Here is a 27025-nt window from a genome sequence, read left to right on the forward strand (position 1 = left end):
ATGAGAGACTATGGACTCTGAGAAACAAACTGAGGGTCCTAGAGGGGAGGGGGTTGGGGGGATGGGTTAGCCTGGTGATGGGTATTAAAGAGGGCACGTACTGAATGGAGCACTGGGTGTTATACGCAAACAATGAATCATGGAACACTACATCAAAAATTAATGATGTAATGTATGGTGATTAACATAACATCATAAAAAAAAAGTAGCTAGACTGAACCTAAAACTGCTCTAAAAAAAGAAAATAGTCCTTAAAAAAAGGTAGTGAGATAAAGTGATATGCTCCTTTATGTCATTTGCTCATTTTTAATAGTGTATCTTTGTTTTCATTTGCAGTTCTTTATGTGTTCTGCATACGAGTCCTTTGTTAGATGTATTGCAACTATCTTTACAGATATCTTCTATTCTGAATAATAGAAGTTAATTTGAATGAAGTCCAATTGATTAACTTTTTCTTTCATAGTTAGTGCTTCTTATGGCCTGTTTCAGAAATCTTTGGCTGTCCAAGGTCAGGAAGATATATATTCTCCTAGGTTTTCTTCTGTAAATTTTGCTTAGCCTTTCACATTTAGAGCTAAAATCGGTTTTGAATTAATTTTGTGTATACAAAAAATATGTCCAAATGGCCAATAAGCATATGAAAATGTACTCAACATCATTAATTATCAGAAAACTACAAATTAAAACCACATGAGGAAGGGGATGAGGTACAAACTTACAGTTATGAAATAAGTCAAGGGGATAAAAAATACAGCATAGAGAATGTAGTCAGTAATATTATAGTGACTTTGTATGGTGACAGAACAGATGGTAACTACATTTATCATGGTGAGCATTTTGTAATGTATTTAATTGTAGAAGCACTATGTTGTACACCTGAAACTAATATAATATTGTATATCAATGATACTTTGATAACAAATAATTATAATACATACATACATATATACTCTTACAGTTGTGTTCCAGCACCATTTATTGAAAAGACCAACCTTTCCCCACTATCATTTAGTGGCTATATCTGTGCGGTCTATTTCTGTATACTCCATTCTGTTCCATGGACTTATTTGTCTATCTGCACTCCACTACCACACATATTAACTACTGTAGCTTTTTAATAAATCTTGAAATCTGGAAGGCGGAATACTTCAACAGCTTGTTTCTCCTGTCACTGCATCCTTCTTTGTGTCATAAGTTGTTTCGTTCTGCTTGCTTTTTCAAGAGTATCTTGGCTATTATAGGTCCTTTTTACTTCCACATAAATTTTAGAATCATCAACTTTCACACACATGCAAACACACACACACGCACACACACACACACACCTGCTGGAATTTTGATTGTGTTGTATTGTATCTATAAATAAATTTGATGGAAACTACCATCTTCACAATATTGGGTCTTCTAATCCATGAGCATAGAATAGCCTTACTTTATCTTGGTCTTTAATTTCTCCCAGTGTTGTTTTGTAGTTTTCAGTGGAGAGGTCTTCAATGTCTCTCATTAGATTTATTTTTAGGTATTTGATGTATTTTGATCCTATTTTAGATATTGTTGTGGTCCTATTTTGGTTTCCAATTGTTGTTTCTGTAATTGTTTTTTTATCCTGTTTTCCTATTGTGCCTCCCACTAAATTTCATTTTCTGATCTAAAGCTCATAGCCCATATGCAGAACAGCTATGAATGATGCACTTGGGTCCAATGTATGATCCTGTCCAGGAAAAGTGAATAGGTTTTATTTCATTTGCAAACTGGAGAGTTAGGCATGGCTCCCTGGAGTCATGGGTTAAGGAAGATTCTGAAACACATCTGTATCTCAGCTCCTTTTAGAATCTTTTAGAATTACAGTTTAACAATATTTTGCAGCCTTAAAAATACAGAAATAATGATAGGTGTCATTTCTACCAAAGAGAAAGAAGAGTCACTGCCTTGCAATGGAGAATGCACACATTTTTTTCCCACACTAAATCATTTGCACTTTTACCTGGTTTCCGCCTTAATGAGCAACAGAGCACACAATAGAAGCAGAGGCTGGGGGACACTGGGAACTTCTTCCTGCTCCTGTTTGCTTGTGTTAACTGAAACTGTTACCTAGACTTATGCCAGAGTTATTTGCCCCATACCTCATGGAGAAATGTCACGGGGACAACATCAAGGACACTGAGGTTTGTGTCTAACCTGCCACTGTACGTTTTCTAGCCCATGACCTATCCAGCCACGCATAATTACCACGGCCTATTTCTCTAGTCACTGCAGCCTTCCCCGTGTGATACATCATTTTTGCTCTGCTTCCCTCATCTCGTGGTTTTTTTCTCAAAAACATCTCCATTTCTGCCTTTGTATCTGTGTTCTTCACATGGTTATTATGTTTTCCTGTGCCCCCCCCATGTCTCTCTGTGTTAAGTACTTTCCCTAATTCTCCCAGTCTCTTCTCTCAATCACTCTTTCCCTAGGTATGTTTTTTCACAGTGATAAGTATTTGGATATACAAGTGATGAACACATGTATGTGTGTATATCTATAATCACATATATATGTATATACATATATATTCACAAGTAGTAAAATTAAAAGTAAACATGAAATAGCATAGAATAAGGGAATGCATAAATAGCATGTTTAAATGCAGGGGAAAATTTTTTATTAAGTTAAAAATCACAAAGGGATAGAAGGATGAATAGTGCATGCAAATGTTACACCATTTTTCTAAATATTGCTTTCTCCCACTCACCCCTCCCCTGAGGATGTCCAAAGAGAATGCCACTTTATTTTCAGCTGGTCAGACATCTAAGAGCCCACTTTCATGGCTCTGGTGCCAGCCAGGCCAGACACAAACCTTGCACAAATGCTTCCCTGGGGCCCCTTCCCTACCACTTGCCCCACAAGGCTCAGAGTCCTGCCACGCCTCCTGCTGGGCCATACACTCTGGCATTCTTTCAGATATGAAATCTTAAGGAAGATTCCCTCTTCTCTCCACAATGATCTCAACTGGGGAATCTCCCTTAATAGATTCCTACACCGAAGCTGTTTCCTGATATGTCTCAAACCTGTATCCTCAGGCACTCAAGTCCTCACCCCGGAAACTTTCCTCCCCTCAGCATTGAAATGTCCAGGCCTGAGTGCCTTGTGCCCTTGCCCCCTACCTGGTGTCAGTGACCTCTTTCCCTGAGGCAATGGATGGCATGCTTCACTTCTCCCTTCCGTCTGAGTCACTTGAGATAAAGTCGGAAAGACAACTTCCACATTTGGACCTGCACTAACACAGTGGAAAAACTCTTAAAGCAAAAGCTCAATAGAGAGGCTACTTAATAATGATTCTCTCTATGAAAAAAACCATGAAAATCATAATTTTAGGACAAAGGTCAAAAAATATATATAACAAATATGATCTATTAATTCCTTAATACAAAGATTTCTTACAAATCAGGGAAAATGGAATACCCTAATATAAAAGCAGGCAAAAGATACAGATTGTTTCATCAAAGAAGAAATGCAAATGGTTAATTGAAAATTTTAATGTTCAAATTTCGAGAAAAATATAAAACTTAAAACAGTGAGATATAAATTCTTACCTATCAAATTGCCAAAGATTTTAAAAATGTATAGCAATCCATACCAGTGAGGCTATAATGAGATGGTCACATAGGAGAAGTGAAAATTGATACAGATGTTTTGGAAACAATGTGGCAGTGTGTGTGAAAGACCTTTAAAATGTTCATTCCTTTATGAACCTAAAAACACATCTTCTAGGAATCTGACCTAAAAAAATATATAACATTTGGGCATAGATTTGCATATACAGATGTTCATCACAGTGTTATATTAAAATTATAAATTATGTAAATGTTTACCAGTGAGAGAATGATTAAACAAATTAAGATCTATTCATTTGATAAAATGCTATGAAGGCATTAATTTTTTCAAAAAAATTTGAATGAGATGGAGAAATTATAAATTATATCTCAATGTTGCTTTCATTTTCATATCTTTGAAACTGGACAGTAAGATTTTCGTTAACCATTTGTATTTTTTTCAGTTTTATTGAGTTGTATTTGACATATAACATTGTATTAGTTTAAGGTGTATAACATAATGATATGATATATGTATATATTGTGAAATGTTTACCACAATAAATTTCGTTAACACCCATAGCACTTCACACATTTAGTTTTGTGTATGTGTGATCGGAATTTCTAAGATCTACTCTCTTAGCAACTTCCACATATACAATATAATATTGTTAACTGTAGTCAAACCATGCTGAATATTACACCCCCGGGACCTATTTATAACTATAAATTTGTACCTTTTGACCACCTTCACCCGTTCTCCCCACCCCCATCCCTGCCTCTGGCAACCACCAATCTGTTCTCTGTTTCTAGGAGTTCGGTTTTTTTAGGTTCTACATATAAGTGAGATTATACAGTATTTGTCTTTCTCCGACTTATTTCATTTATATTTCTTTTTTACAGTTTTCTCTTTTCCCTTAATTCTATTCAGCATTTAAAAGTGCTTAAAAAATTTTTTAGAAGACTCTTCAATCTGAAACTAATGATACACTATATGTTAACTAATTGAATTTAAATAAAATAGTTAAAAGTTAAAAAGAATTTTTAAAAAAGGACTCTTCATTCAGATGGAAATTCATAAAGTAGGTAATCTTAAATTCTGCAGAGGCCAGTGAATTATACCCTTTCTTGTGACATCTCTTCCCCTTTGACTTCAAATATCCTGTGATTACCTGATGACACACAAACTTGAACCGCTCAGAGTTGGTGTATTCACACATCCACATTACTAATTTCCATACTTGCACTGAAGCTGTAGCTACTGCTCTGCCCGAGGCGGGGTTGGGGGCAGAGTTTAGCAGAACTCCCTAAGCACCTGCAAGGTTTGTCTTGACCCGATTCCTTCCTACTGCTTTTAGTAACCGTATCAGTACCTTCTCGGCTCTCACACTGAGGAATGAAAACTGAAAGGGAAGTGAAGAGTGTTGTCACGAAAACAGGCAAGCTGGACTTGGCCCTTGCTACTCAAAGAGTGGTCCATGGACCACTGTCACCTAGGAGCATGTTCGAAATGCACACTCCTGGGCCCGAGACCTCCTAAATTGGGATCTAAATTCTGTAATACAGAATAACAGATAGCAAAAATGTACTGTTTTATTTATTTAATAAAGGCTTTTGCTTCCCATTCTTAATTTTAAACACTTAGATAGCTTTTTTGCTTTAAAATTAAGTGTCTCTTTTTTTTTTCTTTCACGTCAGAAGAATTCAAAAGATAATTGGCTAGGGTCTGCAAAAACGATATATCAAAGTAGTATCCTTGACTTCTCAGGCTGTGATGGTAATATCAGTTGTCCTTTTTCACAGGTAGTTGAAGAAAACACAAATAGGTTTTCTGGTGCCCCAAAGTATGGAGGATGGATACTGGACAACTGCCCTGTTGTGAAAGAACTGTGGATAGTCTTAGTCGAGAAAGGAATTATACCTGATTTAGTAATCTGTTTATCAGATACAGAAAACAACGGTTAGTAAATATTTATCATGTAAATCTGAAAGCGAAATTTTTATTGCTGATAATATGTTTAGTTAAAATACAAAATGGAAAACTCTTCCCTCTCCTTCGTTACAAATATCACCCCAGCAATCCCTTTACAACTTAGAGGTACACAGAATGAGGCATCCACTCTTCAAGTAGATGGGCAGGAATGGTGTGCTGGATCATTGGATGTTCCATCAGGCCCTTACAATTATTCTTTGGAGCTGAGAATTTAACACCCCATTCTCAATCAGCACTCTAACTTCTAAATGAAAAATATATAAGGCTGAGAGTAAAGACTGTATATTAGTCATTAACACCTCAAATGGGGAATATTAAATACATAAAGATAGCAGAACTAAATTTTAATTATTCTGTCACTTTGAAAAAAGCTATAATAATCAAAACAGTATGGTACTGGCATAAAAACCGACACCTAGGCCAATGGAACAGATTAGAGAGCCCAGAAATATACCCATACATATATGGTCAAATAATCTTTGACATAGGAGCCAAGAATATTCTGTCATCTTGCCTTGTAAGGAAGTATATTTGAAAAGAGAGTTTCCAGGGGGAAAATATGATACACCACCTCTTTTCATGTTTTAGTTATTTCTACCCAGCCGATATATTCCTCTTAGAAAGGATTTCAGACAGTCTCGATATTTTAAAGAACCTGGACTCTATTTAGATAAATGCTTAAAGGGAAATATATTTGGATATAGGCAGGAACAACTTTTTGTCATTAATTTCCAAACTGTTTCTCACTATATTTTATAGAGCTTCAAAATTAATGTTATTCTCTTTATCTGTATTTCAGGGAAATATTTACTTAATAGACTGTATTTAGAGAATAAGACTGAAGTTGACTCTAAGATTTTAGAAAGATTATTAGATGAACTGCAAAAGAAGAGAAAGGAGGAAGAAGCAGCAAGGTAAAATATGTTTGGCATAATAAAACAAGTTAATGAATCTTTTATAGCTATTACATATCTATTTATAAGTTACATTTATGAAATGTCTTTAATATCAAAACAGTGGTCTACTAAGTAGATCCAATTCTAACTAAATTCTAAGAAAAACAGTAGGTTTACAAATATTTTTGGAGTGTCTAAAGTACTGAGTTGTGGATGTTTTCATGGCCCGAAATCAAACTTATTCTGGAACAAGTGTCTACTCTCAAAAGACACTGAAAAAAATGAGCACAGGTAAGATTATTTTTTTTACCATATTTATCTGTGACTTAATTTTACTGACCAGTACCCACAAATTGAAAAAATAATACGATAAAAAGTAAATGAAAGGGGCGCCTGGGTGGCTCAGTCGGTTAAGCTTCCGACTATTGGGTTTCAGCTCAGGTCATGATCTCAGGTCATGAGAGCCCCCCTTCCCCCCACCCCACCCCGTGTCATGGAGCCCCGCCTTGGGCTCTGCACTCAGCATGGAGTCTGTTTGAAATTCTCTCACATACTTTCCCTCTGCCCCTCCCCCCGCTCACACGTGCTCTCTCTCTCTCTAAAATAAATAAAATCTTAAAAAAAATGGTTTTAATTATTGTTTTCCTGACATATCTCCTATAAGTGTAGTAATGTCTTTTGAAGAAAATAGAAGTAACTAGATTTTCACAGGTTGGGGAAAGGATGCAAAGAACACTGAATATGGAGAATGACAGACCTGTAAAATAGTCAGGAGAACTGCCCCAGAGTGGGCAGCTGATATGAATGAGCTCTACTTAACTCATCCCCTGTTGGTGAATACTTGATACAGTTTTTTGATATTATTTTTAAAAGATGCAATCAACATTGTTATACATGTTACTTTGTGCAGTAGTATGCCGATTCCTTCCTGAAAGCTAAATTCCTAGATATAGAATTTCTATGTCAGAGGTATACACATTTTAATTTTTAATAAATATTGCCTTTCTCCATCACTTTACTAGTTTTCCTTGTATCTTTCTTCATCATTAAGACAGGCTTAGTGTTTCAATCCTAATGAAAAATAGATTCTCTCCAGACATTTAAGTTTCCATATTTTAAGTCTCTTCAAATTTCATTATTACAATGTTGAAAAGAAAAGAAGTCAGGAAATATGTTTTTCTGATTAAAAGATAATTATCTATTTATTCAATATAGAAATTTTTTATACAAAAAATAATAAGTAAAAGTAAAAACTCTTATGATGCCAGCATCCAGAGATAATTCCTATTAACAGTTTTGATTAGCATCCTTCTAGGCTTTTGATCATCACTTATATAAACTTTACGTACCAAATTAAAATTGTATTATACATAGTCTTATGTTACACTTTTTTGTCACTTAACATATTTTGTGAATATTTCTGACTTATTCAGAAGGAAAAATAGTATTTTTCCCATTTACCTTTTCAGCTTAGAGTTGGACAATCTTTTATTAATTTTGACAGATTTCCTAATTAATAGCCAAAATTTTTTAAAGTGTAATATTGCAACTTTTCTTAACCAAAAAAAAGGAAAAAAAGAACAAACCCTGAAATTAAGTGGCTTCCATATGAGCAAATTAAACATTTACATTGTAATGTTTAAGAGTATAATGAACATAATACACAATTTACCCAATTTTTTACCACTATAGCCTCAAATCCTAGAATATTGTAAGATGTCTGAATTTCCAAAGATGATTAAATTTTGGACCTTTTCATTTCAGAAAAGCTGCTGAAGAAGCATTGAGAATAGAAGACCAAAGGCTATTGGAAGCTATGAGCGAGAAAGCAAAAGGCAAACACAGATTTATATCACTAATAATGTGTCATTTAATTTTGTTTTGTTACTGCAGGCAACTGCAGTATTTCAAGTGAATTACAGACAGCATGACCGTATTTCCCAGTTTGCCCATGAGAGTCTCGGTTTATGCTATGCCTATGGTACTGAAATATTTATTTGACCCACTTTCATTCTCAGTGTTCCAATTTGGATAATAAATTGTGTGGTCACTAGAGTAATGGAGTAATAGGAAAAGACCTCCAACACAGATACCTACGCATGCTCCCTCTGTGGGTCCACAGCAGGCAGCTCATGCAGCATGTCTTAAAATGCTGACCTTGTCATGTAGGACACATGGATGTTGGAATTACTTCTAGTAGAAGGATCCTGCAGAAGTTGAGAAAACAGCCAATCTCCTGCAATACCCATTGTCTTTGAACTTAAATTTTCATCTCCATTATACAAGAACTTACTCCAACAGTTTCTTTTAAGACTGAAGTTCTTAACCTGAAGTTCATGGATAAAATTCAGAGGTCTGTGAACTTGAATGGGAAAATAATTACAACTTTATTTTCACTAAACTTTACCTGAAATTTAGTATTTCCTTCACTTAGTAATTAATATAGGCAACAAGCCATAATAGTATCAGCAGTATCTTGACTTTGTTACCAATAGAAACCAAGATATTTTCATGTCACATTATAGTTTTATATATCCTGTTTATGCTAAATCACAATTCCAAAATGATGGTAGTTATTAGACCGGCTGCTAGTTCTTGTTATTTAATGCATTAGTAAAGATGCATGAATTTCCTACAGCACAAAATTTATTTTGATATCTTCATAACTATTTCAATATAATTGGTTTCCTACATATTTTATTTTATGGGTTTGAAAGCATTATTCTAAGGAGGGTGCATAAGTTTTACCAAACTGCCAAAAGGGTCCATGAAACAAAAGACTGAAAAGTATCTATTTCAGTTTTCTTTTTTTGGCAGCAAGCCACCCCAAAACTGTAAAACGACTACCATTTTTATTCTGTACACTTTTCTGTCGGTCAGGACTTACACAGGGCTATCCCTGCTCCCTGAGGAGCTCAGTTCAGGCTTTGAGTGGCCACCTCGGAAGTCAATCCTCCAACCCCAGGCAAGCCTTCAGAGACTGCAACCCTGAAGGACATCTTCATTGACTTCATGAGAGAACAAGAGCCAGAACCACCAATTAAGCTACTCCCAAACTCCTGACCCCAGAAACTGCAAGGATGATATGTGATTATTGTTGCTTTAATCACTAAATTTTGGAGTAATTTATTATGAAGCAATAGATAACTAATACAACACATACTGAGTAAAAATCACAGATAGTATAAGGATCTTAGAACACTTTTCAGTCCATTCATGGCTTTTCTGGTACACAGATTATCTATTAGAATTCTAGAAAAAGTATTAGAACTTTTTACACTTCTCTGCATCATTATATAAACTCTTTTCCCTAATATGGATAAGAATTCAAAATAAATAATTTACATGGATGCATACTGGAAGTATTTTTTTTTTTACTATGAGAGATACATTGTGAGTTTTTGCTGTACAGCATATAACTTCATCCCAAACCCTAGTAGGATTCAGCAAATGCTGCTTCTTCCTTGTGTGTATCACCATAAATTCCTCTATATGACACAAAAGAGCCATATACTTAGAAACCACATGCACTGTAGTCCTGATACAGACCCAGACCTATAAGAACACTTTTCTTTTTTTTTAGGTATGTTTTGCTTTTCTTTTTTTTCCAAGATTTTATTATTATTTATTTATTTGAGAGAGAGACAGAGAGCACAAGGGGGGAGGGGCAGAAGGAGAAGAGGAAGCAGGCTCCCCACTGAGCAGGGAGCCTGACATAGGGCTCCATCCCAGGACCCTGGGATCATGACCTGAGGCGCTTAACAGACTGAGCCACTCAGGTGCCCCAAGAACACTTTAAGTTGCTTTGCTCTGGGTGCTTAATCATCCAGATTCAGATAAAAATTCGGATGCCAAAGGTATCTCATACCAGATAGTCTCGGAAGGTACTCACTGGGGGGAGTAATTTCCACAGGAGTCCAGAAAACAGGCTCATTTATTTATTTTTTTTCATATCATCTGCACAGAAATATCTTTTTTTTCAATTTAATGAATATATTAAAAGGAATTGGGAGATAGGTTTTCTAACACCATTTACCCCATCTTCTTCCTGAAAGACTTCCATGCAACTACATAAAGCTTGGAATTGTGCTTTTAAAATTTACATTTGACATACTGATTCCATTATTTGTAATCAGGTATAAGAAAATCCATCATTATACATTAAATCTAGCCTCGTGCTGCCCAGTGGAAATATAACGCAAGCCACCTACGGAACTGTAAATTTTCTAGTAGCTACATAAAAAGTAAAAAGAAACAGGTGAAATTAATTATATTTATTTAATATACTATGTCCAAAATATTATTTTAACAATCAGTGCAAAAATTACTGAATATATCTCACATTCAGTTTTTCAAACTAAGTCTCTGAAATCCATTGTGTATTTTATACTTACAGCACATCTCGATTTGGATTAGCCACATTTCAAGTGTTCCAATAGCCACACGTGGCTAATGGCTCCATATCAGACAGTGTAGTTCTATCCCTATCCTTACTGAATGGACTTTGGGCTGTTTCCAGTTTTTTACTGTTAAAACCCTTAGGCTGCTGCTCCGATAGCATTCTGAGTACATGCACTACACACTGCCACTACATTTGAATAGATCAAATATGTAGACAAAGTATCCGTCTCCATCATCAAACCCCGTGCTCCAGGAGGGCAGGGCCATTCCTTATTCTTTGCTTTGGCCTCAGCACCAATCAGACTATCTGGCACCCAATTAAATATTTGTTGACCTAAACTGAATAATAATTTATTTCTCCTCATTTTTTCTAGAAGTAGAAGAGGCTGAACCGGAGGCTGAAGAAGAGACTGAAGGCGAGGAGCCTGAAGTTCAGGAAGGGTCTGAGGCCCTGGAGGTAGCCGAGGACACCAAGGGATCCTTACCTGAGGAGTCTGAAGCACCTGAGGTCCCTGAAACAGAACCTGAATCAGGTTAGACCCTACTGAGAGCCATGCCTTCATTCTACTCCTGTCTATTGGGTGTGTCTGTGTGTGCACATGCATGGGTTTGTGTCTTTTCTACATTAATAAAATGGAAGCAGGCGAGGAATGGTGACATGAGCTCCCAGGGAGCAGCCATTTAGTCCAAATCACATGGTTTGTAGTGTGGTAGGAAAGCCAAATCTCTGCCCTGGCACCGGCAGTCAGGAGCAGGGTCAGTCATGTAATCTATGAGTCCATGGTCCAAAAAGCAGGGAAAAGTGCTTTTAAACATACTAAAGTATAAAGCTTTTTCTTTTCTTCCATGGCCTCTCTCTCAGCTTTTTGTGGTGCTTTTTGTTTGCTAATTAATCTAATTCTAAGTAGACAAAATTTTTTTTTCTTTTCTTTTTTTTTAATTTTTTATTGTTATGTTAATCACCATATATTACATAATTTGTTTTGGTGTAGTGTTCCATGATTCATTGTTTGTTCATAACACCCAGTGCTCCATGCAGAATGTGCCCTCTTTAATACCCATCACCAGGCTAACTCATCCCCCTACCCTCCTCCCCTCTAGAAACCTCAGTTTGTTTTTCAGAGTCCATCATCTCTCCTGGTTCGTCTCCCCCTCTGACTTACTCCCCTTCATTCTTCCTCTCCTGCTATCTTCTTCTTTTTCTTTTTTCTTAAAATATGTTGCATTATTTGTTTCAGATCTGTGATTCAACAGTCTTACACAATTCACAGCGCTCACCGTAGCACATATCTTCCCCAATGTCTATCACCCAGCCACCCCCTCCCTCCCACCCCCGACCACTCCAGCAACCCTCAGTTTGTTCCTGAGATTAAGAATTCCTCATATCATGAGGTCATATGATACATGTCTTTCTCTGATTGTAAGTAGACAAAAATTTTAAATTTTATTCATTGGCATGAATTTTACTGTTTATCTTTATGTTGTACAAAGCTATTTTTTTAAATGCAAATATAAGAGCATTTAACTCATATCACCAAAATTACACAATTTGTATTTTGCAGCTTGGACATAAATTGCATTTTTTTTTTTTTTGAGAGAGAGAGGGAGCACAGGAGTGGGGGAGGGAGGGGCAGAGGGTGAAGGAGAGAGAATCTTAAGCAGGCTCCACGCTTAGCTCTTAAGCAGAGCCTGACACAGGGCTCCATCTCGCAACCCTGAGATCATGACCTGAATCAAAACCAAGAGTTGGCCGCTTAAGCAACTGAGCTACCCAGGCTCCCATTATATGCATTTCATCCTTAACAGAATACCAAGCCAGTTTCATGCACAAAACTAACGGAGCTTTTTATTTCACTTCTTAATATGCACATATGTTCTATCAACACTCTCTAGCTTACTAATGATTAAGGAAAGACTGAAAGAAAGGGAACTCTGGGTTGCCCCATCTTTTCCTTTCCTTCTATGTCATCGTTTTCAGCCTGTGTTTAGCTAATACAGGAAAGTAACATGAGTAAGAAAGTTATTGGTTATTCATGTCTCTGAATGTTATCACCTTTTTCAGCATCTGAAGCAAGTTCTAGTTTAAAGGAAAAGTGTGGTCTCTCAGGGCTGCTCCCTTCCCCCCACCAGTTGGTCACACTTACATCTCTCATATGTGGTCCCCTGGAATTCTATGGTAATGACAGTGCATCAGGAATGTTCATGAGAACGTGAGGGCAAGGGATGGCAAACACATACTGTGCATATCTCTGCTCACATGCCCTCTCTTTTGTCTCTTTGGAGCCCCTTTGGATTTTGCTTACAAAACAGTTCAAAGGTAAAATTACTAAAAATTTCAAAATGACAGCCAGAGAGCATTAATCTGAGTGTGAGACCATTCTAAGCATAAGACCTTGTGCAAGTGCAAAGGTCCCACACTCATTAAGCCAGCTCTACTTCAGAGGTCCAGTTTGGTGGACTAGTGCAGGGCATGAAGGAGTCTATGTGCAATGAAAGTCATTCTTAGGACCAGAGGGGATCTTAAGGCAGCAAGATAGGGGACCCCACTGTGGTGGCAATGAGGCACATAAATACTTTTAAGCTTGGTTAGTATTAGATTAGAAACTAATCCTACAAACTAATGGTCTTCAGATACCTGCAGCTAGATGCCAGTCTGGAGCAATTAAGGGCTGGGAACCTGCTGTTAGCTGGTAAAAGGACCAGGACTAAGACGAATTTTTACAACGAGAAATCTCAAGTTCAACAAAGATCATTTTTACTACAAGGTTGACATTAGCTTTATGGGACAATAAGTATAAAATCACCTTGCGCCAGACAGAGGAGTTAGCAGGATGAAACCCACAATTTCCTTTTAGGAGTCCCACACCTCTATTGACTTGAGCTTCTACCAAGAAACTTCATTGTTTTTTATTGTTTGTTTTTGTTTTTTATTTAAAATCAATTAATTAACATATAGTGTATTATTAGTTTCAGAGGTAGAGTTTAGTGATTCATCAATTGCATATCACACCCAGTGCTCATTACATCATGTGTCCTCCTTAATGTCCATCACCCAGTTACCCCATCCCCCCACCCCCTCCCCTCCAGCAACTCTGTTTGTTTCCTATAGTTAAGAGTCTCTTATGGTTTCTCTCCCTCTCTGATTTCGTCTTGTTTTATTTTTCCCTCCCTTCCCCTATGTTCATCTGTTTTGTTTCTTAAATTCCACATATAAGTAAGATCGTATGATATTTGTCTTTCTTTGATTGACTTATTTTCTTAGAATAATACCCTCTAGCTCGATCTACATTGTTATAAATGGTAGTATTTCATTTTTTTTGATGGCTGAGTCATATTCCATTGTATATACACATACCACATCCTCTTTACCCATTCATCTGTGATGGACATCTGGGCTCCTTCCATAGTTTGGCTATTGTGGACATTGCTGCTATAAAGGGGTGGGGGTGCCCCTTCAAATCACTATGTTTGTATCCTTTGCATACATATTTTTAACTTTTTGAGGAACCTCCATACTGTTCTCCAGAGTGGCCGCACCAGCTGGCATTCCCACCAACAGTGTAGGAGGGTTCCCCTTTCTCTGCACCCTCGCCAACATCTGTCGTTTCCTGACTTATTTTTAGCCAATCTGACTGGTGTGACCAGAAACTTCATTGTTTTTTTCAATACCTAATCAATTTGACTGATAACAATTCTTCCACCCACCTACATTTTGTAAGAGAGGCCATAAAATACCAAAAAAAAAAAAAGAAAAGAAAATGACATCCATTAAATATGACATGTCAAACATATCCCCATAATTCCAATATCCGCAATATCTCACAATTAGTATTTACAAATGTAACAGGTCTAGGGGACAATTTAGTTTGTTGCTTTTAATCTGATTATTTCCCCCAGGGAACCTACTTTGGATGTTTTAAAGCCAGCGTCCTACTCTAGTTAGGGTCAATTCTAGCCCAATGCTAGACACTGTAGACATGACTGGGCTTCTCCAGGGCAGGTTTGCTTCTGTAAAATGGGTCTGTTTTGGCCATATTGAACCATATTCTGTTTCACAGAAGGGCTTGCATCTGGTTTATCCAGTGATTACTTCTTCTATTCAAGGGTCTCTTTTTCCACAAAATCTTCTCTTCTAAATTACTTAAGGGGGCAGTTTTGTTTTTTTTTATTAAAACTGCCCTGTCTAAAAGACAAATACCATATGATTCCACTTATATGAAGTACTTAGAGTAGTCAAAATCATAAAGTTAGAAAGTAGAATAGTGGTTGCCAGGGGCTTGAGGGGTGGGGAGAATGGGGAGTTATTATTTAATGAGTATAGAATTTCTCTTTTACCAGGTGAAAAGAGTTATGGGCTGAAAGGTTGTGACGGTTGCACCACAATGTGGATGTATTAGATACCACTGAACTGTATATCTAAAATGGTTAAGAGGGTAAATTTTACTGTATATGAATTTGCCACAATGAAAAAAAAGAAAGGAAAAAACTATTCTAACATAAATCCATTACTTTTGGAATTTTTAAACTTTATCCAGAGTAATGATGGCTGCCAAACATATGTCCACATCCTAATTTCTAGAACCTGCAGATGTTACCTCTTTTGGAAGAAAAGTCTTTGTAGATGTGACTAAATATCTTGAGATGGGGAGATCATCCAGGATTATCCAGGTGGGCCCAAAATGCCATCACAACTGTCTGTATACAAGGGAAGTAGAGGGGCTTAGACTCGCACTCAGAGCAGAAAGCCCTGTGAAGATGGAGGCAGACGTTGCCATGATGCAGCCTCAAGCTAAGGAATGACAGCACCCAGAGAAGCTTCAACAGGCAAGAAGTGATTCTCCTCTAGCACGGCAGAGGTGGCACAGCCCTGCCAACACCTTAATTTCTGACTTCTGGCCTTCATAATTGTGAGAGAATACATTTCTATTGGTTCATTTTATTTACCAAGTTTGTGGCAATATTTTGGCAGTCCCAGGAAACTAATACATAGCCAGAACAGGATTTTTATGCCTCATGCTAGAGAACACATCTTTTCCTCTGTCATGGGCCACAAGGTAATCATGACCTCTGTCAATACTCGGGAAGATTGAAGCTTCATCTCAAACCTGTTGTCACTCTAGCCTTCTTAGAATGGAATGACATAGGTATTGCTTAGAATCAGTGCTTTAAAAGTCATTACATTCAGATGCATTCAGAGGCTAGTTAATCACCTTGATCATTCCCAAATTGTTCTTTATGTACTAGTTAGGTATAGGCAAATTACATGGAACTTGCAAGAAGCTGAGCTTAGAGTAACCATTAGCTCTCATCACAATGCTTTACTCCAAGTACTTCACGGTCCTGTAATAAAGCTGGCTATTAAACATCAGGAAATACATCCTTTTAACAAATATTTATTGAATTCCTTCTAAGTGCCAGGCAAAACAACAGGCGCTGCCCTAGGTACAAGAAACTCAGCAATGATCAAGATAGTCAAGGTCCCTATCTTCAAAGAGTTGTCATTCGATGGTGAAGAATAAGAATAAACAAGTAAATAACTAAAATAATTTATGATAGTGGTAAGTGCTATGGATAAAATATATGAAGACACTAAAGCGAGCCTGGGATCTAGTACGTGCTCAATAAATGTTTCTTGAATGAATAAGCAAGGTGGAGACCAGTGGGGTGGTTTGGAAGAGGCAAGACTAAACATTATGGCCAAGGAAGAGTGTTGTCTGAGAAGATGATACTTGAGGCAAGGCAGAAAGACTGAAAAGGATCTGTGCAAAGATCTTTCCACTGCAAAGGCTCAGAGGTGGGCACAATTCAATGGGCAAGGAAGAAATGGAGTGTGACCAGAGCACAGTGAGCAAGAGGGAAGGGGAAGATGAGATTGGACAGTGAGGCAAAGGCCAGAGGCTTAGGGAGTTTGAAGCTTTCTCTAAGTGCAGGTAATCGATATGATCTCATTAACATTTCTTAAATTTCACTTTGGCTGCTATATGACAACTTATGTCATTGTTTTGCACCTCAGGTTCTTCATTAAACAGGGTTAGGAATAGTTACCAAACATTGTTTTTATAGGGATAGAAACATTTTATTTAAAGCACCTAGCATGTTATTTAAAGCACCTAGCACGCTGTCTGGCAAGTAGTTGATGCTTCAGCAGCATTATCACCAGGCCAGCAGTCAGCCTTATGTAACTTCTAAAAAGTCCAGAGCTCAGGATTCCTACCCCCAAATAAGGCTAAAACTCAATCTTAACTTTCTCAAAATCAATAGTTACATTCCCTCCCCTGATATGAGAAGGAAAGGAACCAACATTTTGGGCATATACCAGTCAGGATAAATTCCTGGAGCTGGAGATGGGGTCAACCTCCTCAGCCATGCAGGGAAGGGTAAACACTAGAACAAAAGCATAGCTCTGCCAGGAAGAAGACTGAGTTACCAACAGTGTCTGCTATAGGATGTATGATATAAAGTCCCCTTCATTGCTCCCTTACTAAATTTTCACTAAATTCCACATTGCTCTCCAATGCTTGTTTTCAATTAGACTGTTGGGGAATGTGTTAGTTTCCTAGGGTTGCCATTAACAAATTACCATAAACTTAGTGGCTTCAAACAGCAGAAATTTATTCTCTCACAGTTCTGAAGGCTGAAAGTCCAAAATCAAAATATGAATGTGGTCTCTCTCTCTCAAAATATCTTATTGTACTGTACTCACCCTTCTTGTGATGCTGTAAGATGATAAAATGCCAACATGATGAGATGAAGTGACGTGAGTGATGTATGTATTGTGACATAACCGTTAGGCTACTGTTGACCTTCTGACATCTTGTCATCTGCTTCTGGACTGTGGCTGACTATGGTTAACTGAAACCACAGAAAGCAGAATTGTGGGTGAGGGGACTACTGTATATACAGTAAATGATCTGCATCAAAATCACCTAAGTTTCTGATGGCCAACAGATACATGAAAAGATGCTCAACATCACTCATCATCAGGAACATACAAATCAAAACCACAATGAGATACCACCTCACATCTGTCAGAATGACTAAAATCAAACAACACAAGAAATAACAAACATTGGCAAGGATGTGGAGAAAAAGAAACCCTCATACACTGTTGGTAGGAATGCAAACTGGTGCAGCCAATGTGGAAAACAGTGTGGAGGTTCCTAAAAAAGTTAGCAAGAGAACTACCTTATGATCCAGTAATCACACTATTCAGTATTTACCAAAAAATACAAAAACCACTAATTTGAAAGAATACATGCACTCCTATGTTTATTGCAGCATTATTTACAATAATCAGTTTATGGAAGCAGCTTATAGATGAATGGATAAAGAAGATGTGATACACACACACACACACACACACACACACACACACACACACACTGGAATATTATTCAGCCACTAAACAAAAAGAATGAAATTTTGCCATTTGGATCTAGAGGGTATAATGCTAAACAGAATAAGCCAGTCAAAGACAAATACCATATGATCTCACTTGTATGTGGAATTTAAAAAACAAAACAAATGAACAAAGGAGGGAAAAAAAGAAAGGACAGGCTCTTCACTATAGAGAATAACTGATGGTTACTAGAGGACAGGCGGGCAGGGGGATGGGGCAAATAGGTGAAGGGGATAAAGAGCACCATTATCTTGATGAGCACTTAGTAATGTATGGAATTGTGGAATCACCATATTGTTCACCTCAAATTAATATAACACTGTGTTAACTACACTGGAATTTAAATACATATAAATTTTTAAAAAAGAATCACTAAGGGGCGCTTGGGTGGCTCAGTCCGTTAAGCAGCTGACTTCAGGTCAGGATCCAGAGGTCCCAGGATCAAGCCCCATGTTGGGCTCCTCGATCAGCAGGGAGTCTGCTTGTCCCTCTCCCTCTGCCCCTCCCCCTGCTTGTGTGCTCCCCCTCTCCCTCTCTCTCTCTCAAATAAATAAAACCTTTAAAAAAATCACCTAAGGTTCTTATTTGGAAGGCTCCTAAGCCACCCAAGTTCTGGTTCAGTAAGTCTAGGATGGAGTTTGGGAATCTACATCTTAATGAACACATCAGGTGATTCTTATACTTTCTGACAGTTGAGAACTGTCATAGGAAAAAAAATTTAGGCTGAAAAAAAGTTTTATAAATGGTCACCTTAAGTCATAGAAAAAGCTCGGTACTGTACTCACAAAAAATCTGACCCTGAGGTACCTGTGGATACCAATAAATTGATAGAAAATAGATGAATAGAATAAAGAAATAGACGAATAGAAAATAGAAAAGAGACAACTTGAAATTTGGAAAATGTCCATCAGACAGTGATCTTTTTTCTGATATAATTGATGTTGAATTGTGTGTTTAAAAATCATTCAGGGCAGCTCAGTCTGTTAAGCATCCTACCTTTGATTTTTGTTCTGGTCATGATCTCAGTGTGGTGGGATGGAGCCACACGTTGTGCTCTGTGCCCAGCATGGAGTCTGCTTGAGATTCTCTCTCCCCTTCCCTCTCCTCTGCCCCTCCACCCCTGCTCAGACTCACACGCACTCTCTCTTTCCCTAAAATAAATACATAAAATCTTTTCAAAAAATAAATAAATAAAAATCATTCAGATATCCAGTCAAGTTTGATATACTATGTTAATTATAGGAAATGCAGAATTCATACAAATAGAAAGATGGGAGAAAATGAACATAGTTCTGCCAGCAAAGGGCAATAAATATTTAATATTCTGACATATTTCCTTTCAGTTTTTCTAAGCATGGTATTTTGTTTTGTTTTGACTTGACTGGATTCAAGCCTAAGAGAGTTTTCCTCTGGGACACTTCTTAAGTCTTACCACAGATTTATTCTTATAGATTATGACTATTCATATTGAAATTGTTGATAAGGGGCGCCTGGGTGGCTCAGTTGTTAAGCGTCTGCCTTCGGCTTAGGTCATGATCCCGAGGTCCTGGGATCGAGCCCCGTGTTGGGCTCCCTGCTCCGCGGGAAGCCTGCTTCTCCCTCTCCCACTCCCCTGCTTGTGTTCCCTCTCTCACTGTGTCTCCCTCTCTCTCTGACAAATAAATAAATAAAATTAAAAAAAAAAGAAATTGTTGATAAACTTCCTCCAGATAGTTTTATAAGAGACACAACTCCTCCACACTGTTGAATGCCCACTAGTGGACACATCCACTAGGAAAGGCCTGTCCTTTCCAGTCCACTAGAACTGGGCATGAATTTCTGCAGCTATTTGGGATTAGGATTGTTGATAACTCCATTGGGATGTTTCCCAGATTCCACAGTCTCTCCATTCCTGAGATTTTAGTCTTGATTCTTAGTTCTCTTAATCATCTGACCTATATCTTTGAATAATTTTTTAAGTATCCAGGGTGGTATATTGTGTGCATTCTTGTAAATCTGTTGCTTTCACACATGAAAAACAATTTAGATGCTACTAAATTACTGTCATATCCTTCTCTTCTCAAAATTCTGCATGTTGAGATTGTACTATTGTCTTCACAAGGAAAAATCTGATATTGCTTCATTTGTGTTCTTTTTTCTTTTCTTCAGGGATGCTGAAAAGATAGTCTTCAATACCATTATTGTTTTTTTTTTTAACTTTACTAGTATGTGAGAGATTTTTCCTGGAATTCAGTGAGCTCTTTTTATCTTCCTACTAGTCTTTGTCTAGCTCAAAATGGTTTTCTTCAATTGCATCTTCATTTATTGCTTGATTCCTTTTTCAGGATCACTTTTTATTATTTTTGGTTAGATAGTTTTTGTTTCTCAACCACATTAATCTCCTTTTCCCTGATAGTTCTTATCTCTTTGTTCTTTTTCTCTGTATTCTTTGGAGAACTGTTATCCTCCATATGAGATTTATTTTCTGCTTCTTATTGCCTCTCTTCTGATACATATTTGAATTCTGCTATTGCATTTTAGATTTCCTTCCATTGTTTTCTAATTGCAACTAACTTTCTTGTATTTCTACCTTTATCTTAAGTTGGTCTCTCTTTCTGCTTCATGATTTCTATTTCATAGGCTATGTCGTCCTCCTGTGCTTTTTGAGTACACCCAGCATGTATTTTCTAAAATTTACTCTGCTTTATATAAGAATTCTTTTTCAAAATCAATTCTTCATCTAAATCTTTGGATCGTTACTCTCTTTCCCTTCATTATAACATCTTTTCATAGGCCTTGTTGTTTTGTTGTTGTTGACAATGGAAGAGACTGTATCCAGCTCTAGCAGGTAGAGTAGGACAACAGGAAGGGTAGGTAGAGTACTTATAAGAACCACACCCACCCACCCACCCCACACACACATACATATCCATATATGCCTTTCACTTTAATGTTTTGCCTGGTACTCTCCAACATAGACCTGAAGGTCAAGTTCATGTGCATTGACCTAGTTCAAGTGCTGATATTTAAGTATTCATCTTGTCTGTCTCTTCTATACTGTGGCTGAATCTTCGTCATTTCTGACTTGCATTCCGTAATTAGTCAGAGAAACTAAGACAGTTTAGAATTCCCGATGTATATTCTTGACGTTCTTGTCTTTGCCATCATTTATAATGTTTTTCTTTAAATAATTGAGCATCTTACAATTACACGTCACCACCAGACCAGCCCAAGGCTTGTCCTCTTCTACATCCTCTCTCTTGAGTATTAATTATAGAATTCTGTAGAAAGAGGACCCAACTATTACTTTAGCTTGGAAGACAGTTTCCAGTGTTACAGTGTTATATATATGTGTGTAAATATAATCACATGTAATTATATTGTTAGTATATTAGAATATTATTCTAGATATGTAAATATTAAATATAATATAATTTTATTATATTATATTTAATTATATATTATTCTCTGTATGTAAATCTAATTAAATATAATTATATTATTAGAATATTGGAATATTCTATTTATTAGAATATTCCAATATTCTATTATTCTATTAATTAGAATTAATTCTATTTATTAGAATTAATTAGAATTATTAATTAGAATCTATTCTAATGTTATTTAGAATATTATATTAGAATATTCTAATAGAATATTATTCTAATTATAATTGATATAATTATATATTCTATAGATATAGATATATATAATATATATTATTTTTCATATAATATTATATAAATATAAATTTGGTCTACACAAAATTTGTGTCTCAGAACTAGGAAAGACTATGGGGTGAGAAGATAGATAATTAATTCTTCCTTCCCTGAACCATCTATGCTGAATCCACATGTGAGGCATGTCTTACATCATCCAGGAAAACAGTGTTTGTTCTGTATCTTCTATAATGATATTGTTGAGATTCTCCTGAGTTTTGCCACACCTACACCCACAGCTGGGACTTTGATATATCATTGTCTTTCCTTGCCGCTTTATGATCTTTTGGAGTTTTCCATGGGTATCTTAAGAAATTAAAAGAAATAATCAGGAACTGCTAGTCTGATGCCATGTGAACAGAAGTTTGAATGATATTTAACAATAGTTATCCATCAGACTTATATGTGCCATGTGTCAATTATTATTTTGGTCCATGTCTTTTTATATATTGTTAAATATTCTTCATTTTCTGCCCTATATTATTAAATATTTAATGCCATACTTTACCTAACAGGAACTGTATTTTCACTTAGATGTAGTATATACAAATAAACTGTGTTTTGAAATTTTCTTTGTGCCAAAAATTTCATAAGGAATAAAGGAATAATGTTTTAAAATTCAAACACTAACTATTAGATTTCTTTTAGATACTACAGTTGGAACAGAGATTTCAAAAGGATCCAAAGAGGGCCTAGAAACTAAAGAGTTATCTGAAACAGGTTAGATTATAAAAGTAGTTAGTGTGTGAAAATACTTTTCATATTCTTTTAGAAAGGGTCCAGTCCCTCATTTTAGGCATAGTACCAACTTCCTACCTGTTTCTTTCTATGTTGTATGCCAGCTCATATGTATTAATTTAGCTTATTACATTAAAAATGTATGTAGCCAGCATATAGTACTGTTTTTCATCAAATTTTATTTTATACATTTTATTAACAGTTAAAGTTGCCATACAAAATTCTTATTAATTATCCATGATTTTGATTTTATTAGTAAATAATAATTTGTCTAAGCCAATACAAGGAACAAAGCACAAATTAAAATATGAAATTATGAATTTATATTATTACCTAGAAAACAAGTGTATTTATTTCAAATGTTTTTAAAATACTATAAAGTATAAATTATTTTGGCAATATGGCTAGAGATATAATATTTTAAGACTCTTTTTTCTTTCCTCTAACCTTTACCTCAAAAGTTGTACTCCCTGAGTTTCCAGAAGATGCTTATCCTGATGTCCCTGAAATGGAGCCAATTAAAGAGAAGATTAAACATTTCAACTACATGTGGAAACATCTGGAAGCAACAATCAATGAGTCTTTCGTTCAAATTTTAAACTTGGAGGTTGCTGACAAAACTCCAGAGGAACTACTTCAAAAAGTAGTTGAGACTATGGAAAGTAAGAGCTGTAATCTTAACATTTATTGTCAAGAACAGGTAATATTATTAAAAGCACTGTGAAAGTTTAAAGCCCTTCTTGATGGTTTATGAAGTAAAGCATCCAGTATATTCAGGGTTGATATTTCAAATATTTAAATCTGCTAATCAGGGGACACCGGGGTGGCTCAGTCATTAAGCGTCTGCCTTTGGTTCAGTCATGATACCTGGATCCTGGGATCGAGCCCCGCATCGGGCTGCCTGCTCAGTGGAGAGCCTGCTTCTCCCTCTCCCACTCCCCCTGCTTGTGTTCCCTCTCTCGCTGTCTCTCTCTCTGGCAAAAAAGAAATAAAATCTTAAAAAAAAATCTGCTAATCAGAACAGCACAGGGCACAAAGAGCACTGGCCAACCCAGCCAGTTGTCACTTAAAGAATTTGTGAAGACCTGTTTGCATACACATTTAAACTAAGAGATCGGTCATTATAATCACTCTTCCTAATCTTTGACTATGGTAATATGCTAATATCCTTTTATCCTAACAATTACTTCTTTTTTTTTTCTCACAGAACCCTTCCAGTATGTTGCATGGGAGTTGACTATGGAAGATTATGATGAAGAAACAGAAGACTATCAGGCAGAAGCTGAAGTTGATGAGGAGCTAGAAGAGGAAGAGGAGGAAGAGGAAGAGGTATGACTTCCTTATTATTGCTCATTCACATTGGTCACATCACTGAAAGTGCATATATCCAGATGCACAAAGATGGTAACTAGCACTTTTGGACCCCAAGAAAACAAGCAGGCATCCTCGATTTTATAAATTTTTCAACACACTTGGCCTCCACCCAGCTTCACTTGACCCCTGAAATGCCAGGGCTCCTTAGGCAGTATATTACACCCATGAAAAAAGAAAAGGGAAATCTTTTAAATTTTTTTCCACAGGAACATCTATAGGTATTAGAGACAGAAATATTTAAGGGACGTAAGATACAGATAGCAATGGCCTCTTTGGGAGGCTGCTTGCATGATAATAAGGAACAGTATTAGCAAAAGGAACAGGTCATTTTCAGGCACTACTCTACTCCCTTAGCACCAGAATTTTGATAACCATTCTCATTTGATAACCACCCACTTCAGGTATCTATCAGTAATAAAATAGGAAGTGATTCTTTTAATTTGGGGCCTTATTAATTCTTTCAAGTTTCCTGGACTTTATTCCAACATGGGAGGAGGTTCTCCCAAACACAGCACCAAGCAGTTCCAGAAGATGACACCAGCAAGAAGTCTGAGAATTCAACTCAATTCTGACGCCATCTACCTGGAGATAGCCTCAGATTCCACAGGTTAAGGGTTCAGTACTAAAGGACGGCTCCCCCACTCCCTACCTCAGCCCCAGGTTGTTTCCTGTGCTTCTGACTGATTGGCTACAGATTAGGGATTCCAATAACCTCCTCCATTGGTTCAATTAATTTGCTAAAAGAGCACACAGAATTCAGGAAAACATTTACCTACATTTACCAGTTTATTAAAGGGTATGATAAAGAATGCTAATCAACAGCCAGATAAAGCCATACATAGGACAAGGTCCTGAACAAAGAAACTTCTGTCTTTGTGGAGCTTTAGGCCCTGCTTGGTGGCACATGGAAGCTCTTCTAAAAGAAAGGACCAAAAAGCTGTCCTCTTAGGTTTTTATGGAGGCTTCATTACACAGTCATGATTGACTAAGTCATTGGCCGTTGGCTGATTCAACTTCCAGCCCCTTTCCCAGACCACACCTCAGAAGGTCGAGGGTGGAACTAAAATTTCCAGCCTTCTAATCAGCATGCAATAACTTGGATGAATCTCAAGATAATTATGCTAAGAGAAAGAAGCCAGGCAAAAAAGAATATATCCTGTACGATTCCATTTATATAAAAATTTAGAAAATGTAAACTAGTTATAGGGCTAGAAAACAGAATGGTGTTTGCCTGGGGATGGGGCAAATAGGAGCAGGAAGGAGAGATTTTACAAAGAAGTGTGAGCAAAATGTTGGTATTCATGAATATGTTCATTATCTTGGTTGTGGTGAATTCACGAATGAATACTTGTGTCAAAACTTATCAAATTTTATACTGTAAATATGTACACTGTTTTAATGTCAGTCATACCTCAGTCAAGCTATTTAAAGTGTTAGTGGTGGTTATCTCTGAGTGATGGACTTAAAAGTAATTTTTATTTTTTAAGTGCTTATCTATATTATCTGATTTTTTTAACATTAGAAATGTATCATTTTTACAATAGGAAAAATCAACAACAAAGATATTTCCTTTTTGCCAAACAGAAAGTACAAAAAGAAACAACAGTTCTAATGCCACTCCAGAATTCAGGAATCATACCAAGATATGCCCAAGTGTTGGTCTTTCTCATCAATCTTGCCTATACTTGGGTTGCCCTTAAATCTGTATGTTATGTCTTTCTGTATCTGTGGGAAAATAATTCTGGTCTCTTCTCCATCTCTTCTTTTTTCCTTCTACAATACTCAATACTAATTAGGTCTCTTGGATCTATCCTCCAAATACCTTTATCTTTTCCCTCAAATTCTCCATCTCTTTACTCTTTTGTTCATGTATTTGTAGATGTGTCTTCCATTCAATCTTTTCACTTAAGACATTCATTGGGGTCCTATTGCTATTGTAACAGATTACCACAAAGTTAGTGGCTTAAAACAATCAAATTATCATATAGTTCTCAAGATCAGTTCTCTGAAATGAATCTTAAGGGCTAAAATCAGTTCCTTCTGCTAGAGGAGAAGACTTTTCCTGTTTTTTCCAGCTTCTGGTGGCCACCTGCATTCTTTGGTTTATTGCCTTTTCTTCCATCTTAAAAGCACATTACTTCAACGTTTGTTCTCCATCATCTCATCTCTTCTTTTGCCTTTGACTTTCTTGCCTCCCTCTTAAGGACCATTTAATTACATTGGGCCCAGCTGGATGAGCTTTCCATCTCAACATCCTTAATCACACACATAAGGTTACCCACTCACAGGTTCTGGGGAATCTTTGGGGGGGCCATTATTCTACCATAAGTGGTCACCCTCTTCTTAGGCCTATTTACATATTTTGTTGGTGCCTGCGAACTCTTTCTAGTGTTTACTTGAATTTCTATTAATGCCTTCATTATTTTCCTACTCTGAGATTGGGTTCTGTCCATCTCTTCTGCAAAGTTTTATGATCTATTTGATCTGACTGATCTTTCAATTGGCTAGGATCCCTTGCATGGGTGGTGGTTTTCTTTTTTCTTTTTTCTTTTTTTTTTTCTCAGTAGGGTTCAGGACAATTGCTGGAGTGCTTTAGGTGACAGCATTCTCAAAAATTATAAAAGGCAAAGTGGTGTCTCTCCCCATAGATCAGGAGTATAGAGGTAGATAAGGCTGAAGGCCTAAGACAAGCCTGGTTAGGATTTCTCATACTTGCCTAGATGCAGGGTTGGGGAGGACTCTTCCCACCCATACACCTCCTTGTTGGTCTTTTGTGGGCCAGAGAGACCACAAGCACTTCCCTGGTAGTTGCTGATGCTGACATTCCCCAGGAAATCCAGAGATCCCTGCAAAAAATTCCTCCTAGGACTTGACATCTTAATACTCTGGTCCCTCTGATGTTTGTCTCCAGGCACTCATCTAGCCCATAGTGGTAAATAATGCCATACAGTTTC

The 27025-nt window shown here is 36.8% G+C and overlaps 1 protein-coding gene across 1 annotated transcript in view; it reads left to right on the forward strand.

Moving 5' to 3' along the window:
• AK9 (adenylate kinase 9) overlaps nt 1-27025 on the forward strand; it is a 126763-nt gene that overhangs the window by 49058 nt on the left and 50680 nt on the right. The window contains exons 16-23 of the mRNA XM_088024266.1: nt 5376-5532; nt 6365-6479; nt 8226-8296; nt 11237-11395; nt 13830-13847; nt 22608-22679; nt 23159-23359; nt 23905-24026. Coding sequence (XP_087880392.1) covers nt 5376-5532; nt 6365-6479; nt 8226-8296; nt 11237-11395; nt 13830-13847; nt 22608-22679; nt 23159-23359; nt 23905-24026 — 915 coding nt within the window. The remainder of the gene's footprint in view (nt 1-5375; nt 5533-6364; nt 6480-8225; nt 8297-11236; nt 11396-13829; nt 13848-22607; nt 22680-23158; nt 23360-23904; nt 24027-27025) is intronic.

The sequence above is a fragment of the Eumetopias jubatus genome, unplaced genomic scaffold, assembly GCF_037043125.1.
Source record: "Eumetopias jubatus isolate StellerSeaLion01/CBP00866 unplaced genomic scaffold, mEumJub1_p1.0 scaffold_6, whole genome shotgun sequence".
In the NCBI taxonomy this organism is placed as follows: domain Eukaryota; kingdom Metazoa; phylum Chordata; class Mammalia; order Carnivora; family Otariidae; genus Eumetopias; species Eumetopias jubatus.